The following is a 17,175-nucleotide window of genomic DNA, read 5'->3' on the forward strand; positions in this document are numbered from 1 at the left end:
TACCTCGCTCGGTGCGCGGTGGCCATGGACGCCTTGGCGGTAGGAGGCGCCGGCAGGGAGGCGCTTAGAGCGCAGGCGACCACGCTGCGGCTGGGGCGCTCGCCTCCCGCTAGGCCGGAAGCGCTACCGGGCCCGCGCCTGGGCCGGGAGCCAATCGCGTCTCACTGGGCTGGTCCGCACGTGACCCCGCTAGCCCTGTGAGGGCGGATGGGGTTTGCTCCGCCATGTCAGTTGCGGGCACGGAGGTCCGAGGGTCAGGCGCGTCGTGCGGGGCATCGCGCATGCGCGGCGCGCCAGCCGGCCGCAGCGGGGAAGATGGACTGGAAGCGGAGCCTGCGGGGCCGCCTGGCCGCCCGCCGCAGCCGTGAGTGCCCCGGCGCCGATGCCAACACTCCTCGCCGCGGGGTGACGGGGCGCTGGGGCGGGCAGGGGAGGTGCCCCCGTGAGTGAGCGCGGCCGCCAGTGCCCGTGGGCACAAGGCGATGCAGGGCCAGGCCTGGCGAGTCCGGTGTGGCTTTAGTTCCCCGTGTGCAGGCCGCCGTGGGGGCCAGACAGGTCTCGGGGTCGTTCTGCGGAGAAACACCCTCATTTTAGGGGTTAGTGACAGCAGGGGCGGGGCTGTGGAGCCCTGTGGAGCCCTGTGGAGCCCTGTGGAGCCCTGTGGAGCCCTGTGGAGCCCTGTGGAGCCCTGTGGAGCCCTGTGGAGCCCTGTGGAGCCCTGTGGGCGTTGGTGCTGTGGAGGCTGGGTTGTCTGCAGTGCGCGCTCCCGTGACAGCTGGTGTATAATGATATCCCTGATGTTACAGAGAGAAAGGTGGTTTTATGCTGCTGCCTGCAGTAAGCAGTATCCTTAAAGAAAGCGACCACTGTAAAATGAGAACGCTGCTGCTTTGTCAGCCATAACTGTGTGTCAGTTACAGTAACATACCCTACAGAGAACCAGGTCTGTGCAGTTACTGGAAGAGGTGCTTTGTAGGTTCTCAAATATAAATGGGGGCCTACAAGAAAACTGAGGAGGGACTTTTGACAAGGGCAGGTAGTGATAGGACAAGGGGTAATGGCCTTAAACTGGAAGAGGGTAGGTTTAGAGTACACATAAGAAAGAAATTATTTAGTGTGAGGGTGGTGAGGCATTGGAACAGGTTGCTCAGAGAAGCTGTGGATGCTCCACCCCCAGAAGTGTTCAAGGCCAAGTAAGACGGGGCTTTGAGCGACCTGATCTAATGGAAGGTGTCCCTGCCCAGTGTAGGGGGGTTGGAATTAGATGATCTTTAAGGTCCCTTCCAACCCAAACCATTTTATGATTCTATATAGGTGACTGGATATAAGGGAAAAAAAAGTTAAAATGAAGTGGTGGAACACTGGAGCAGGTTGCCCAAAGAGGCGGTGGATGCTCCATCCCTGGAAATATTCAAGGCCAGGCTGAATGAGGCTCTGAGCAACCTGATCTGGGTGGAGATGTCCCTGCCCCTTGCAGGGGGGTTGGACTAGATGACCTTTGAAGGCCCCTTCCAACCCAAACCATTCTGTGATTCTCTGACATATTCAATGTATGTTATATAATTTACATAATAGACCTGTGCTCCATTCATTTCCACCTAATATTTGTGTTGCTAAACAGCATAGTTGTGGAAGTCTCAGCATTAACTCATTTTTTCAAGCTTCTTGTTACATTAAAACTCTGTTTGGAGCACAACATAAAAATTATTTTCTGTATTAATCAGCCAAAAAGAGCGAACAAGAGCTAAAAGATGAAGAAATGGAATTGTTCACAAAATATTACATGGAATGGAAAGGAGGAAGAAAAAGTGACAATACGTCATATACAAACATACCACGATTTTACTACAGGGTAAGTGAGGTGTCCAGATAAACTTCAACAAGAGACTGTTCTGTGTTATAAAAGAAAGTTGTTCTTATTCAAAGGGACACTTCAGCTTCAGAAGCTGAAGTAGATTGAAATGTGAATGATGTGGATTGCTAAGTGGAATTTTTTTTTGTCTTGTACAATTGTGGATTTCAGCAGTTTCAAATAATTACTAAGCATCTCATCAAAGGCCATGAAATAGTTTGCTAATTAGGCAGTAGGCTTGGTGGTTTACTAAAGATAGGAACTCCTTTCTCTTTCAGAGAAACTTCCTCTTTTAACATAGTAGTGTTACAAATATGTATCTTCCTGCTTCTGTTTAGACATGATGACATGCTGCTTCATGAAAATGGTGAATGATTGATCTTGCAGACTAAAGATAAGGCTGGTGCTTGCGTCATCTGGCAGAAATGCTTGGTCCACCAACTTCTGTGTGAGATAAATCGCATTGGGATGGGGAAATATGGGAGCAGAAGTTCGACATCTTAATGTTGCTGACACTTATCAACTTGACCACTCAGCTCCTGTCTAACCTTGCATGGTCCCACATTTCTTAGGATCATGAGTGTCTGCCAGTTAAGTTTTTGGGTATCTGTGTTTCTGTTGATGAATACATAGGCAACCATTGAGGTTCTGGTAGAGCTGTACAGTTTTGCATGTAAACATCAACAGAACTTTCATACTAAGCATTCTCCCATCTGTTTTGTTGGCCAAAATAAGTCTAGTAGACGTTCACACTTTTGAGAGTCAGGCCTACCAAAAAACAGAAAGTGCTCCTCTCTCCTGAGTAAAAACACAGTAAATGTCTTCTATGTGTGAGCTCTTCTATCTTGCAACTGTGGGAAAGTGCTTACTGGATGGGCTGTCGGGTATGAGGTAGGTCTCTGTCTCTCATCTTAAAGATGTCCTGCATTAAACAAATATTTCAATATTGAAGTAGTTTGAGACAGTATGCAAGTGATATCTTTGTAGAGGACGCAGTTTCCACACAGCATTCTGGTAGATAGTGTGTTATTTTCTATCAAGGAAACAGCTTCATCAGAGTGTATGAGTCAGGGCTACTTAAGAATACTTACTAGATATGTAGGTTTTTTTGAATGGTTCCCCTGTACAGAAAATTAAAATGCCTCAATGTTTCCAGCTGCCAGCTGAAGATGAAGTCTTACTTCAGAAGTTAAGAGAAGAATCTAGAGCAGTCTTTCTGCAAAGAAAAAGTAGAGAGCTATTGGATAATGAAGAGCTGCAGGTAAGAAAATATTTTCTGTATGTCTCATAATGGCTTCTGACAGACTTCCTCTTTCTGCAGAGTTCGATTGTCTCCTGTCTGTTCACAAAATCTTGTGGCAAGGTGCTTTGTACTTGGGCGCACTGGCTGGTTGTGAAGCACTAGTAAAGCTGAAGTGCTGCATAGTCTTGGGCTGGTAATGTCAGTGTAAAGCTTCCTTGTTTTGATCTATATGAGGACTAAATCAATGGGTCTTAGTTTTCCAGCACATTCCAACAATTTCCCTGGTTGGCCCATAAGAAGAAATAAGTTCTGTTTACATATCACCAAGAGAGACGCCAAAGATGGTTGAGTTTACTGCAGTGTAAAGACAAAAGGGATGTGACCCTAAAAATCCTAGTGAGTGAGAAGGTGTGTGTGTGTGTATTTAACACCAGTTTAGAGCAGTCGAAATATTGCTTGCTTGCTTTTATGGCTGAACGAAAAATGTGTACTGATTATTTGAGATAACCTTGCAGCAAAACCATTTTTTTGCTGCATTTCTTAGACATTGACATCTCTAGAGAGATATCTTCTTAATCAAATATAAATACCTTTTAAGAATCTATGGTTTCTACTGGACAAGCATCAGACATCACCAATGACTGGGGAAGAAGCAATGATCAACTATGAGAACTTCTTGAAAGTTGGTGAAAAAGCTGGACCTAAATGCAAGTAAGGCTTTCTTCTCTTTGTATATATTTACTTTGACTAAACCTAAGTGGTACTGTAACTTTCAGTTGCTAAAATAGATGGAAACAGCTTAATGGTGAGACAAAATAATGCCCATGTAGTAGTTGTTGAACTAGTTGCTTTGCTTCCTTGCAAAGGTGTTTTATCCTATATTTCTGGGGGTGCTGAATCCTTTTGAAGCATAAATTCTCATCAGCATGAGAGGTGGTGGAAGGCCCATCCCTGGAAACGTTCAAGGCCAGGCTGGATGAGGCTCTGAGCAACCTGATCTAGTCGGGGATGTCCCTGCTCCTTGCAGGGTGGTTGGACGAGATGGCCTTCGAAGGTCCCTTCCAACTCTAACCATTCTATGATTCTATGAGCATTTTTATGATGTTAGTGGCCAGTAACCAGCACATTCTGTGTTTGAAGAGGAAATCATGTCTCCAGTGATATTGCCCAACCTTTCCTAATATCTTCTGATGGAAAATTTCCAACCAGATGTTCTGTGTACAGCATGCAGGGAATATTCCTGCTTTATGCTCCTGTTGGAGACTGCTGCTGTGCCCGTAGCTTTGTGATGGAGTTTTGGGCAGAAGCAGATTGGTTGTCAGTACTGGCATCTCCTTTTATGTGCATATAATTGTAGAAGATTGGAAGCTACCCAATATGTTTTACTAAAGAGCAATAAAATTGAATGAAAGCTCTCAAAAATCCCACATCACTGAAGAGTCTCGTGAACAGCAAAGGCAGCTGCTTTTTATTGAGTTTACCGTTGTTACTTGGTAGGATCTCACTTGATGTGAGGGTGTAGCGTAGCAAATTAACATCTTTCAATACACAGAACACGTCCTGTATCATTAAAATGGTATTTTAAAGTGTCTGTAAGTTTTGGATGCTGTAACTGGATCTGTCATTGCAGTTTCATCAGATGCACAGAAGTAGCTTTGTGTTTATGTTTTACAGGCAATTCTTCACAGCTAAGATCTTTGCTAAATTACTCAATAATGATCCTTATGGGAGGATATCTATCATGCAGTTTTTCAATTATGTCATGCGAAAAGGTTAGTTCATGCTTATTCTGTGTTAATGAGAAGTTGGTTTATTTTCAAGGCTATTTTAAGCTTTATTAATAACTTGCTGTTCTCTTCAACAGCAGTGATATCTAGCCCATGATTGCTAATGCTGCTTTCCTGGAGGCTTGGGATTTTTTCTGGTTACTGGGAGGTGGAAATTCACCCTACCTCTGAAATCCACCTTTCCTTTCCGCCAGAGATATCTTTGATCTGTTTGTTCTATATGTTTTAGTTCTGATTTCCTTTATTCAGGCAGTACTTTCAAGAGCGAAACAGTCAAGTTATGTGGCATATGTGATCCTAAACCACTGTGATCAGACTGTGCGCCAGATAGCTTTGCTGTTTGTCCTTCTGCAGAGTGGTGTTATGTGTTTTCTAACTGTGCTTGTAACTATAGCCTTACCATATTTTCAGCTTTTTTTTTTATTATAAATAATCACTTGGGCTGAAAAATGCTTTTTTTTTCTTTCTTTTTTTTTTTTAAATCTGTATTAGATCTTTTTTAGAAGCTGATGTTGGCTGGCAGAAGGAAGGGATGCCTCATTGTCTTGTCCCCTGGCTACTGTGTTCCTGGGTGTGGTAGAACCCCTCAGGAGGGGAGAATGGCACCTTTCCCCAGAGCAGCTCAGCTTGTTTAACTTAAAATCCTGTGGTGCAAAGGATGAGAGATGTGTTGAGTAGGAGACTTGGTGAGTAGACATGCAGAGTATGCAAGCAAGGAGTAATAACCAAGAGCTGCAGGACAGGAGACTTATGAAGGAGTCTGTGAAAACTATATGCATTTCAGAAAGGCCTACCTACATAGACACAACAGAGATCTTTCAGAGCAATTTTCTTTCTCATTTGTTTAACCCAGAAGTTTTAAGTCTTGTGTATTTATGGAGATATCCTTTTTTTCTAAAACAAAGAAACAACCTCCCCCCCCCCCCCAAATTACTCCAACAAATTTAGAGGCAGGAAGCCTTTTGGCATGTCCCATCTCAATCAGATTTAGTTTTCAGACTCTGGCCAACACAAGGTCCCATGGCAGTGTTTGTTTGCAAGTCCCCCTTGGGTCAGTTGAATAAGGATCCTTGGTTTTGTTAGCTTACAGCATTGGAATTGCCTAATAAAATTAGCCCAGTAGCATGTCTGTGCAGTAGCTGAGATAATTTCTGTTGTCTGCTGTACAGCGTTCCTTATGACCTACAGACCAAGCTGGGTATTAAAGGAAGAAGAGACTTGAATTCCTGTAGGAGCTTTCAGTTAACACTTTGGATTGGAATCAGTGATTGTCATCTGTATTTACTGCTAAATGCCCTTGAGTGTGGCACTGAAAAGAGGGGAAATAACAGATGCTGAAGGGAGTTACTCTGCAGCTGCTTGAGCTGATCCAAGTTGGGGCAGTGCAGGCCCATATTTCACCTTGTTTCGATGAAGCTTGTGCAGCAAAGTGCTCAGCCTCCAGAGTTGTGCTGCAGCAGGGAAGAGGCCATATCACACTGAGCTTAAAACATCTTAAACTGCTGTGCTTCAGGTGCCTGATGGTATTCTCTAACCAGCTGAACTCATTAATAAGCTTTTTTTTTTGGCTTTTTTCTTTTATATGCTTGTTAATGTTTTAGGAATAGCTGCATGTATTCACATACTTTTTTCGAACATGTAGCGTTCTGTCTTTTTCCTTCCTGCCTCCAGCTGGAGGATTTCCTGCAATCCATGGATTACAATCTTTCTTCTTCTTTCTTAATGATCTACACAGTCTCTTTTTTGGAGGGGCCGAGAGAATGGTGAAGTTAATAACTGAATAATGGTGAAGCGTTTCCCAAAGCACCATCTGCCTCTGGTACTGCTCACCCTTCAGGAGGAAAGGTGGTCCAAACAAGTAGAAAGTATCTTGAATCACTTCAGGGTGTATGGTGCACACCTTTAAACTTCAGCCAACAAAGAAACAGCCTCACCGTACAACCTCTGTCGTCTCTGAGTGATACTTAGTCCATTTTGACAAAGACTTTCCTTGAAAAGATCAATGTTGGTATGAAGCACAGCACATGCTTCTTAAAAGGCACTTCTAAACTGTTTCTTCATAAAATGGAAGTTAAATTTAACATGGAGTGTGTGAATAATAGTTTTCACTGTACTTTAACAGCAGCCTTATGCACGTTGTTCTGCGGATTGCCTGATTAATGTGCCTTCTCATTGCAAAAATAGATGCTTGTGCTATTCTAATGCTCCTGTTGTAACTCAAAGGTGAGGTCAGGACCCTTGGCTGTAGCTGCAATGCCTTGTGCTGCACAAGGGACGGTAGCAATCTGACAAGCAATCCGTATGCCACATTGTACAGCTGTTTTTAATGCAGTGAAAATGTGCTGCTGCTCTTATCTCTAGTTCAGTGAGAGAGAACAAATCCATATGATTCCATCTACCAGATAAAAGGTGGTGTCTGCTCAGCCATTTCTCACATCTGATTATTATAAGGCAATCTTGTCCACAGCATAATAATGTATTGCCAGTGACTCTTACCAACTTAGAGACTGAAACGGAACCAACTTAGAGACTGAAACGGAATTTCTAAGCAGGGCTGATACATATCATGGCTTTGGTTCAATCTCAGGAAAAATGGGAAATAGAGAGAGGCACTTGACATTCAACAGTACCTTATGGCCTTTAGAATAACTTGAAATTTTGGCAAGGCCTGACAAAAAACCCTTTAGGTTTCTTACAATGTAATTCTGGTTTCTGTTTTACAGTATGGCTTCATCAGACGAGAATAGGTCTCAGTTTATATGACGTGGCAGGACAGGGCTACCTCAGAGAATCAGTAAGTAAATTTTTGATTAACTTTATGTCTGCCTTTACTCAAATGACAGAGCATCAGAAAGGCTGCAGTTTTCTTCCAGTCTTGTTTCATAAAAGCTTATATCATAATCTTGGTGTGGGATGGGCAAATTTGTTTGAATAAATACCGATCTCTATATTTATTCTAGAGATTTGATGGTGAGAATGCTGCTAGCCTTTTTAATATATGGCTAATTCTCTGAAAAAAAGATCAGAGATATTAAGATTTCATATCATTAGCACTTTACTAGATTTGGTGGGAGATAGTAAAAATCACAAAAAAAGGATAGTTTGAGGTTCTAGAAGGTTAGAAGGTTCTAGTTACCACTCTACTTACAAAGATCTATTAAAGAATATTAAGCAATAAGATAATCCAATTACGAGTTATACATTGGTATTTGAAAAAGGTACAGTTGAATGTATTTATATTTACATGTAATTAACAGCTACTTTTTAAACATTGTGTTTTATTCGTGGACCATTTCAGTCATGGCATCACATGTATATGACATAGAATTTCTCGCACAGAGATAGAAGCTTTTTTGCCTGCTTTCGTGCTCTTCCCTGCGTTGTTGCAGGATTGTATTTTTAACGAAGTATACTTGAAAGCAAGGGTGGAATATAGCAAACATGCAACAGTAGTGTTTAAAGCTTGTGTTCTTTTCTTTCTTAATTCTGCAGGATTTAGAAAACTATATTTTGGAACTCATCCCTACTTTGCCACAACTGGATGGTTTAGAAAAATCTTTTTATTCCTTCTATGTATGCACAGCAGTTAGAAAATTCTTCTTCTTTCTGGATCCCCTCAGAACAGGTAGATCCATGTTTTCAAAATTCTAAATGTGTGAGAGTATTTTCACTTTTAAATTGTTTCCACTGAAGCTACTTGTGTTTTCAAAGTAATATGTAGTTTTCTTTGTAGGCTTTTGTTCAGCAACCTTTTACTTGAACGTTAATCTCCACTGAAGACCATGAGTCTTTACATGGGTCTAATAATCTACTTCTGCAGCTAATGAATTTTAATGAGATACCCATCAATTGCAGTACTATAGAGTTAGCTCATAGAAATTGACAAATAAGATATTGTTTCATCCTAATGCATCATTAGCGGTAGCTAATTTTATAACTATTTAGGGTGAATAGAAAACGCAGCAACTAACAACAGAACTGCTGGGCAGAACATCTGCAGAGCTGTGGAAATGCTCAAGGGTGCTTATTATGATATACTTCTCCTGTGATTGAATGTGTGTGCACTGTGTAAACTCATTAGAAAAGGTTTGCAGTTGTGGCTGCTGATCCTTATTACAGATGTAGCTTCCTTGGACAACAGTTTGCTTTTTCCTACGCCCTTGATTTAAGTCACAAACTGCATGTGTTTTTGAGATCTAGCTGTGCTGCTTGAAGATGCCAGAGCTGTGTGGGCAGTAGCCTGTGGCAGAGGTAATTACAAACACGTAGAGAGGGTGTATGTGAAGATAAAATGTCGTTATTTTGCACAGCTCTTTGTGCAGTTGTCTGTGCAGCAAAGCTATAGCAGCATTGTGCCACCTTAGCTTTGTGTCATATCTGTAGTTTCTGAAGATGTAAAAATAACACATAGCTTAAGAGACTGTTATTCCAACAAATGTTTTAAGTGTGCTTTCTTTGCATTTTTTATTTTACATTCTGAGTTGATGTTGAACACTCGCATTTTTTAATATAGTTTTCTGGCTTGTAAGGCTTCAGGATAATTCCTTTTCTGCCAATATCAGACTAGTTTTGTTCAGTCATTTTAAAAGATATTTTTATTTTATCTCTTAAATTACAGCCTTATTCTTGATGTTAGAAGTTTGTTTTGTTTGGTTTTGCTTTTTAAAAAGGCTTTTTTTTTCTGCTCAGAATACTTCTTTCCTAAGTAGAACCACCTAAATGAGAACAGTCAAATGGGTATGTTGGCTGGATGAGTGTTAAGACATGTTTTCTTTTTCTTGCTGCAGGGAAAATAAAGATACAGGATATTTTAGCTTGCAGCTTCCTGGATGACTTACTGGAGGTAAAAATCTGTTAGTGTGTACTATTGTATTTTAATTTACTCTTTCTGAATTCTAACTTTATGTTTCACTTAGTTAAGGGACGAAGAACTTTCTAAAGAAAGTCAGGAAACAAATTGGTTTTCTGCTCCTTCTGCATTAGGAGTTTATGGTAGGTTCCTTTATATGTGAACTCTTTTTTTTTTTTTTTTTTTTCTTCCCCTTTTTTTTTTCTTTTTCTCTCCTCTCTGCCTTGTATGACTTAGTCACATTCTTAGCATTATTTTTCCGCTGGGTTTGCCTCCTTAAGTCCTTCTGGTAACTTGTATTTTCAACTCCTGTAGCCATCCTTTCAGTATATCTTCTTGACTTTCTTTACAGTTTCAATTCTCCACTTTTGCTCCTTGCCATTGTTTTATCCTCTGTCATTATGTGCTTGTAGCACAAGGTACAGGATTCCTCTGTAACCTTCTCTTTTGACTGTTCTATTCATGCTTTTGCATCACCTTTAGGTCTTTTTTCATGCTTACGGCAGATCTGTTTAAAATAATATGCTCTTAGCCTTCTGCTCCTTTCTCTGTATACACAGCCTTTACTTTTGAAGCATTACCTTAGAGTAGAACTGTTAGCGTCTTGTTATGGGAATACTGCCTCCCCCCCCCGCCCCCGCATTGTTCTGTGCTTATTTATGATGCTCTCTATGTGTTATTGTGGATCTAGCATATTCCCACTTAACTGCATTAACTTTATGATGAAAATTAAATAAATGTTTTAAAAGTGCTACGTTTTCTTTCTCTGTTGAAACAGTTCTTAGCTGATACAGGTATATTATGATTTGCCCTCTATATATCCTCCCTAGGCCAGTACTTAAACCTTGATAAAGATCACAATGGCATGCTCAGCAAAGAAGAACTGTCCCGGTATGGAACAGGGACTCTGACCAACATATTTTTGGATCGTGTCTTTCAGGAATGTTTAACTTACGATGGTGAAATGGTAATCACGTATTTTGACTTTGTTCACAATATAAAAGCTTTGGCTTATTGAGATGTAAAATGTCTTGTAATCAGTATCATTAAAATAGTGTAGCCTGAGATAAAGTAACTTTTGTTTATCATTGTGCACACAAATGACCATGAGGCAGATTAGAAAATGAATTTTCTTAACAGCAAAGTGATCACAGCATGGCTTAAAGACAAGTGGCTTGTTTTGAAAAGCAGAGGTAATACAAAATCCAGGCAGCCTAGGATAAAGCTTCTTGCAGATTCAGTAACATGAAGTGCATGTTTAAAAAATGTAGGGATGTAGCAATGCTTTGTAGTTATGTGTAGCTCTTTAAAGAGAACGAAAGATAAGTGGCACACATGAGAGTAAGGCAAGTTAGCTAATCTGTCCACTTCTTCATGAAGACAACAGTGTGTTTTGTTGTAAACACAGCTTTTCATAGCTGTGAAAAACGGGAAGTCTAAATTAGAGTTAAAATAAAGACTTATATCTATATTTTGAAAGCTTTACTTAATGTATTGCTACTCTTGTTTGCATTCAGATGACTCAACTCTAAAAATGATAAATTACAAATTCACTATACAGTTCTTCTGTCGCCTTAGCAGTTTTTTTGAGAATCACAGAATCATTGAAGGCTGAAGAGATCCTCTTAGTTGTCCTTTGCTGGAGCTTGCTACACTAGGTCCGTATTGCTCTTGTACGGGGGAGACTAGAACAGGGCCCGGTGCGCAGATGTTGTCTAAGCAGTGCTGAGTGGAGGAGAAGGATCACCTTCCTTAGCTTGCCAGCAAAGCTCTTGCTAATGCAGCTCAGGATGCTGTCAGCAGCCTTTGCTGCAAGGGCCTGTTGCTGGCACGTATTCAATTTTGTTGCCTACCAGGACTCCCAGGTCCATCTGTGGAAAGCTGCTTTCTGAGTAGTCAGCCCCCAGCATGTACTGGTGCGTGGGGTTGTTCCTCCCCTGATGCAGGATTTTGCATTCCCTCTGTTGAATTTGATGAGGCTCCTGTCAGCCTGTTTTTCCATTCTGCCAAGCTCCCTCTGAATGGCAGCACAACTCTGGTGTTTCAGGTAGACAGGGTTATTACATGGGACTGAAGGATTTCTGTCCTTGTCGCAACTACGCCTTGATCAGTAAACCAAGAATCAGTACTAGTGAAAAAGTGTGATACGTATTTGTGATACCTGCTAGTGCTTCTAGCACATGATTTGCCAAACTGCCTACGCTGGTCCAAAGATTTTATACTTTAATTGGCCATATAGTTCACTGTTTGGTAACGGGAGGCTTGCTGCCACTGGATGTTTAATTTGTGGTAATTAAAACTTTTAATATGTTTTTTCTTCACTAGTTGGGTATGTTCAACAATCTAAAGATGTTTTAAACATTGTTTAGAAGTATATATCGCATGTTTAATTTGGATTTATGCTTGGAAGCCTATTTTGCTTGTAAAATGGCAGGATTTCCTGTTGTCAGCAGTCGTTATAAACTAACTTTTCTGTTCACATTGGTGGTAGCAGCCATTTTCTCTTTCATGTTGTCTTTTTCAGAAAATAGACTGATCCCCTGCAATGAAATAGCTGCCAATTATAAAGTTCCTGCTTGCAAAATCAATTTAGAAAGAAGACTGTAATAAACATGATTGTATCTACTTTTAGGACTATAAAACCTACCTGGACTTTGTGCTTGCATTAGAAAACAGAAAGGAGCCTGCAGCTCTGCAATATATTTTCAAACTGCTTGATATAGAGAACAAAGGATACTTGAATGTCTTTTCCCTTAATTATTTCTTTAGGGTAAGTCTCTTTATACAGGTAGGCCATTTTCTGTGTTTATAGTGTTATAGCCTGTGTGCTTCTGCATGCAGATCTGCAGGGAATCACTTTAAATTACCAACACCCACTGGGAGGCTAGTAACTACTTCTAAGAAGATTTAAAATATTAAAAAAATATATTCCAGAACTTGGAAAGAATTCAAAAGGTATTTTCAGCATTTTATCTGCAATTGAAATTAACTGTTTTGATTTCATTTAGGAAAAATATTTTCGATTTTTTATTTTTTTTTTTAAATGAAATTGTCCTCAGATTGCCTAATGATTGCCTATTAAAATATCTTATGATGGTTCTGATTGGTTATTGCCCATTATTTTGATTTCCACCATAATCCTGAAATTCAGTAGAAGATGAAGTGCAGTGCTGAGCTTGTACAGCTGTGAGATTTTTAATTCAGAGTATTGATTGCAAAAAGCTTCTTGCATTTTTCATGTTCTGTATTTTTATTTGTTGCTTCCAGAATAGATTTAAAGTAAGCTTAATTTTTTTTAGTTGCTGTTAAAGTTAACCTAAGGCTTGTAAAGTCTTTCTCCAAATTGTGGTTTGTGTGAATATTTTTTCGTTTTTGTTCTGGCTTGTGGTGGTTTTGGTTTTGGAGAAGGGTGGATGTTTTGTTGTTTTGTCTTGTTTTTTTAATAAATAACCGAGGTATCCTGTGAAGGGGAATGGTATCCCTTAGTTATACCTATTCAGACACAGGGACAAGCGCTTCAGTTTTCTTTATGTGAATCTTTGTATTATAACTGTAAAAACAGACGATGTCGTCGTACTTGTGCTCAAAGTATGACAAACAAGGTACATACTTCATTCAACTCATTAGGTAAAGCATTCAGGCCTGCTCAAGGCAGAATCTTAAATCCCTGTTATTTCTATATTGTAATAAGTCTTCAGTTGAACATGAACTTTAATGGTGACTGCAACTATATAATTTTGTAAAAATAAGACTGCTTATCTGGAAGACCTTTTCTAAAAAGGAAAGGCTTTTTTTTAACAAAAAATAAAAACCCCACTCTACCACTTTTTTCCTTTTATTTGATGGTTCCAAGGCACTAATTTAGGGTGGCGTGGACCTTTGGAGGTCATCTACTCAGAGCAGGGCCAGCTTCATGGTTAGGTTGAGTTGCTCATGGCCTTGTCCAGGCGAGTCTTGGGTATCTCCGAGAAGGGAGACTCTGCAGCCTCTTTGGACAGTGTGTTCCTGTGTCTGACTACGCTGACTGAGATGTTTCTCCGCTCACCTTTTCTCCCATCTTTATCTAATTGGAATGCCTCTTGCTGCAGTCGGTGTCCGCTACCTGATGTCATTTCACCGTGTGTCTTTAAGAAGAATCTGGGTGTGTTGTCTCTAAGCACCTGCTAGGTAGTTGAAGATAATAATTAGAGATTTCCCCCACCAGCCCAGCCTTCTCTTCTCCAGGTAAATTAATGCCCATCTCAAGCCTCTCCCCTCAGCTGTGCTGTGCTTTAGCCCTCCCAGCGTCCTGATAGCCCCCTGGTGGGTTCCCACTGCTTTGGCAGTGTCTTATAAAGGGGAGGGCAAAGCTGTGAAGCTGCATCTGCAGTACTGTGTCCAAATGTTGAGTCAGGAGGAATAATCACCTCCTTGAGCCTGCTAGCTGTGTTTATACTAATGCAGCCCAGTGGGGCTACATTGGGCTCCCTGCAGATTCTTGTTCAACATTTTGCGCTCCAAGACTTCCAGCACCTTTCCTGCCGAGCTGCTTCTAGCCAGCTGGCCCCTAAAGCGTACTTAGGGGTTATTCTGCTGCAGATGCAGGCAGGATTTTTGTGTGTGCCTTTTGAACTTCATTGTGAACTTTGTTTACTAATTGTAGCTCTGTTGTACACCTGATGGGCAACCAATTGGGCCAGGACTTGGCAATACTAAGGATCCTGAAGAAATGAAGCAATGACTTGTCTTCTTTCCCTGCTTTTACAGCTCGCCATTCCCACCACTTTCTCCGCTTCTGTTCACGTGACAGTAGGATTCAGGGAGGCCAGGGGCCATGTCAACTGTGTCTGACTCTGATTTTAATAAAGAGTGTTAATTTACAGTTTAACATTTTACAAAAACATGAATTTTAGTCTTGTCATAGTACATAAGTGATTCTAATATGAAAGCAATTGAACAAGGTAATTCTGCGTAAGCTACTGTGGCATAGCCATTTTTGTGCAAGTCTCCAGTTACATACTTCCTCTCTGTCTTAGTTATTGAACAGATTTCTTGACTACAGCAGATGCTTGATCATACTGCAAAGTGCATCCCTCCTTTCAGTGTCTGGGAATTGAATGTTCTATGTTTTCCTTTAAATCAGAACGGTTCCTTTTGACTCTGTAACTAATGGCTTTTCTGCTAGCTTATGTGTGGGTAAATCTGCACCGACAGAGGCTTTGCTGATGCAGCTTGTGCTAGTGAAACAGTTTTGTTCATAGCTGTTACTTGCGGGCAGAGGTTTGGTGTTGCAGCTGTTTAAATAGCACCATGTTAAAAGAACTAGTAGTTGGCAATACTATTTTGCTCAAAATGAGAAATGCCCGCTTAAGTCAGGAACTGGGAGAACCCTCCTGTGCATTAACAAATGCTCACATAGACAAATAACATCGTCTCCCTCACATTAGTATTTGATCAAGCAGAATACAGGTTCCACTTCCAAAGTAGTTGAAAGTGTGAGTAGCCACACTGCTTCGTCTGTCTGCTGATTGCTCTTTTCCCTTCTCTCTTTCCCTAGCCTGTATTTCACACTTTGTCAGAAAATGGAACTTTCTGGTTTGAGTGTATTACTGTCTTAAGCTTTGAGGGTTGAGTGATAATATCCAAGTGTCTGCATATCCTGTTTGCAGAGCGCTCAAACACTGGTTGTAGTGAAAGTTGGATTCTTAACATACTAAGAACTGTGAACCTTGAGATGGTATGATTGATTATGCCTTAACTCACCCCTGCCTCACTTGTAGAAGAGAACTGATTGCAATGAATGCTTTGTCACAGGGCAATACAGCTTAAGATGCAAAAGCATTTTAAAAAGTTTCGTACAGTGTCAGTATAATACTGCATTACCTATTCCTAACTTTTGTTTCTAGGCTATTCAGGAACAAATGAAAATCCGTGGACAAGAACCAGTTTCTTTTCAGGACGTCAAGGTTAGTTTTACCAAGTAGAGTACTATATGAAATATTTGAATAAGCATTTAATAATTTAGTTACTTTGTACTTCCTGGCTTGTTGTATATTTACTTGCAGAGTAGTAGAGATGATCAGACTTGTCCTACTCATAGGTTTGAAATGTCTTCCTAGTCAGCAGTTGCTCTGTGAGAAATCTGGTATGCAACTGTTGTAGCAGTTTCCTTACTAACAGACAAAGACCTGTTAAATACGCGTTGCTGTGCCTTACACTTGAGGATACTCGGTACGTCTGTTTTATGATTCAGGATCATCCCTCGGGGTGGAGGGGGAACAGGGGTCAGGACTGATAGGTAAAAAAACCTGTCTATAAAACTGTCTTTATTACCGTCTACTTCACATCTAGCAGTTTTAGTATGTAAAAAAAAAAAAAAAAAAGTACAAGAGCTTCTATAAAACTTAGCTCATACGAGTGAACAGTTTCATGTTGCCACTTTCGAAGCCAAAGCCTCCCCAGAAAAGCAAATTCTTATTTGAGATATAGGAGCTAAGCACACTGCTCCTATCTGTAGCCAGTTATTGTACTTTGTATCTTAAATGGTTTGGGACTTAACAGGTTTTTTTTTTTGTAAATTGGTGTGGATGGCACTAGTTACCCAAAGATCACTCTGTATACGGTATAAAGTAGCCATTATGCTGCTCATTAATGTGTGTGGGGGGGGTTTCCCCGAATTTTGACTTTTCTTTCATAGGATGAAATCTTTGATATGGTAAAGCCTAAGGATCCTTACAAAATCTCCCTTCAAGACTTAATCAATAGCAGTCAAGGAGACACTGTTACCAGCATTCTAATTGATCTGAATGGGTTCTGGACATACGAGAACAGAGAGGCCCTTGTGGCGAGTGATAATGACAGCGCTGCTGATGACGATACGTGACTTTGAACAGGAGCAGATAGAGACAGTCCACAGAGAGATCTCGATCTGATGCACCAACTGTTGGAGGCTGCAAACATTTATTTTCTGAATCGATGTCTCTTCCCTTATACTTCCCTCCCTTCCCCTGCTATGTAATATAAAATGTGGTACGTACAGGAATTGCAGAACTGATTTCTGAAACCAAAAAAAGCAAGTGTTGTTTAAGAGGTTAAAATGATGATTTTTTTTTTTTTTTAAATAAATATTTTCAGACCTTTTCCTTGTGTACCAAGCCCTGTTCTTATTTGAATACCCTATTCTAGAACGTGAATTTATCCTGAAAGTAAGGATGTGGTTCTTTGCGTCTTCAGCCCCAGCCTCCCACGGCATTGTGTATGGCTTCCTCAAATGATAACACTGTTGAGCATTCTGTTGTAAAGGCAAAAGTCTTCAGTAAGAGGTAGAGCTTAGGCCTTTTTCTTCTGTGTATGTCCAGCTTAAGTGTCTAACAAAGCATAAGTAAATAACTGACTGACTAAGTCACCTACTTACCTTAAGAGGTTCATGAACAGAAATAAAACTGCACTGGCTTTAGGTCTACTT

At 40.7% G+C, this 17,175-nt stretch overlaps 2 protein-coding genes across 4 annotated transcripts in view; one reads left to right on the top strand and one right to left on the bottom strand.

The window, feature by feature from the left end:
• The window catches only part of PRORP (protein only RNase P catalytic subunit), a 53,156-nt gene extending 53,037 nt beyond the window's left edge, over positions 1-119 (bottom strand). Inside the window, exon 1 of the mRNA XM_086747916.1 lies at positions 4-119. The gene's annotated coding sequence lies outside the window, so the exon portion shown is untranslated. The remainder of the gene's footprint in view (positions 1-3) is intronic.
• On the top strand, positions 115-16,850 carry PPP2R3C (protein phosphatase 2 regulatory subunit B''gamma). 3 transcript variants are annotated; one of them, XM_086747921.1, is made up of 13 exons: positions 223-364; positions 1,725-1,852; positions 3,009-3,113; positions 3,694-3,806; positions 4,770-4,867; positions 7,606-7,676; positions 8,375-8,507; positions 9,670-9,725; positions 9,799-9,874; positions 10,562-10,698; positions 12,364-12,501; positions 15,617-15,676; positions 16,408-16,850. In XM_086747921.1, the coding sequence occupies exons 1-13, from the start codon at positions 316-318 to the stop codon at positions 16,591-16,593; spliced, it is 1,350 nt and encodes a 449-aa protein (XP_086604047.1). In that variant the 5' UTR covers positions 223-315; the 3' UTR covers positions 16,594-16,850. The 3 variants fall into 3 exon arrangements, with proteins under 3 accessions (XP_086604048.1, XP_086604047.1, XP_086604049.1); XM_086747923.1 differs by lacking the exon at positions 1,725-1,852 and having other exon boundaries at positions 297-364; XM_086747922.1 differs by lacking the exons at positions 15,617-15,676; positions 16,408-16,850 and having other exon boundaries at positions 115-364; positions 12,256-12,496.
• Positions 16,851-17,175: the final 325 nt, after the last annotated feature.

Source organism: Chlamydotis macqueenii, chromosome 5, assembly GCF_036417535.1.
Source record: "Chlamydotis macqueenii isolate bChlMac1 chromosome 5, bChlMac1.mat, whole genome shotgun sequence".
NCBI lineage: Eukaryota > Metazoa > Chordata > Aves > Otidiformes > Otididae > Chlamydotis > Chlamydotis macqueenii.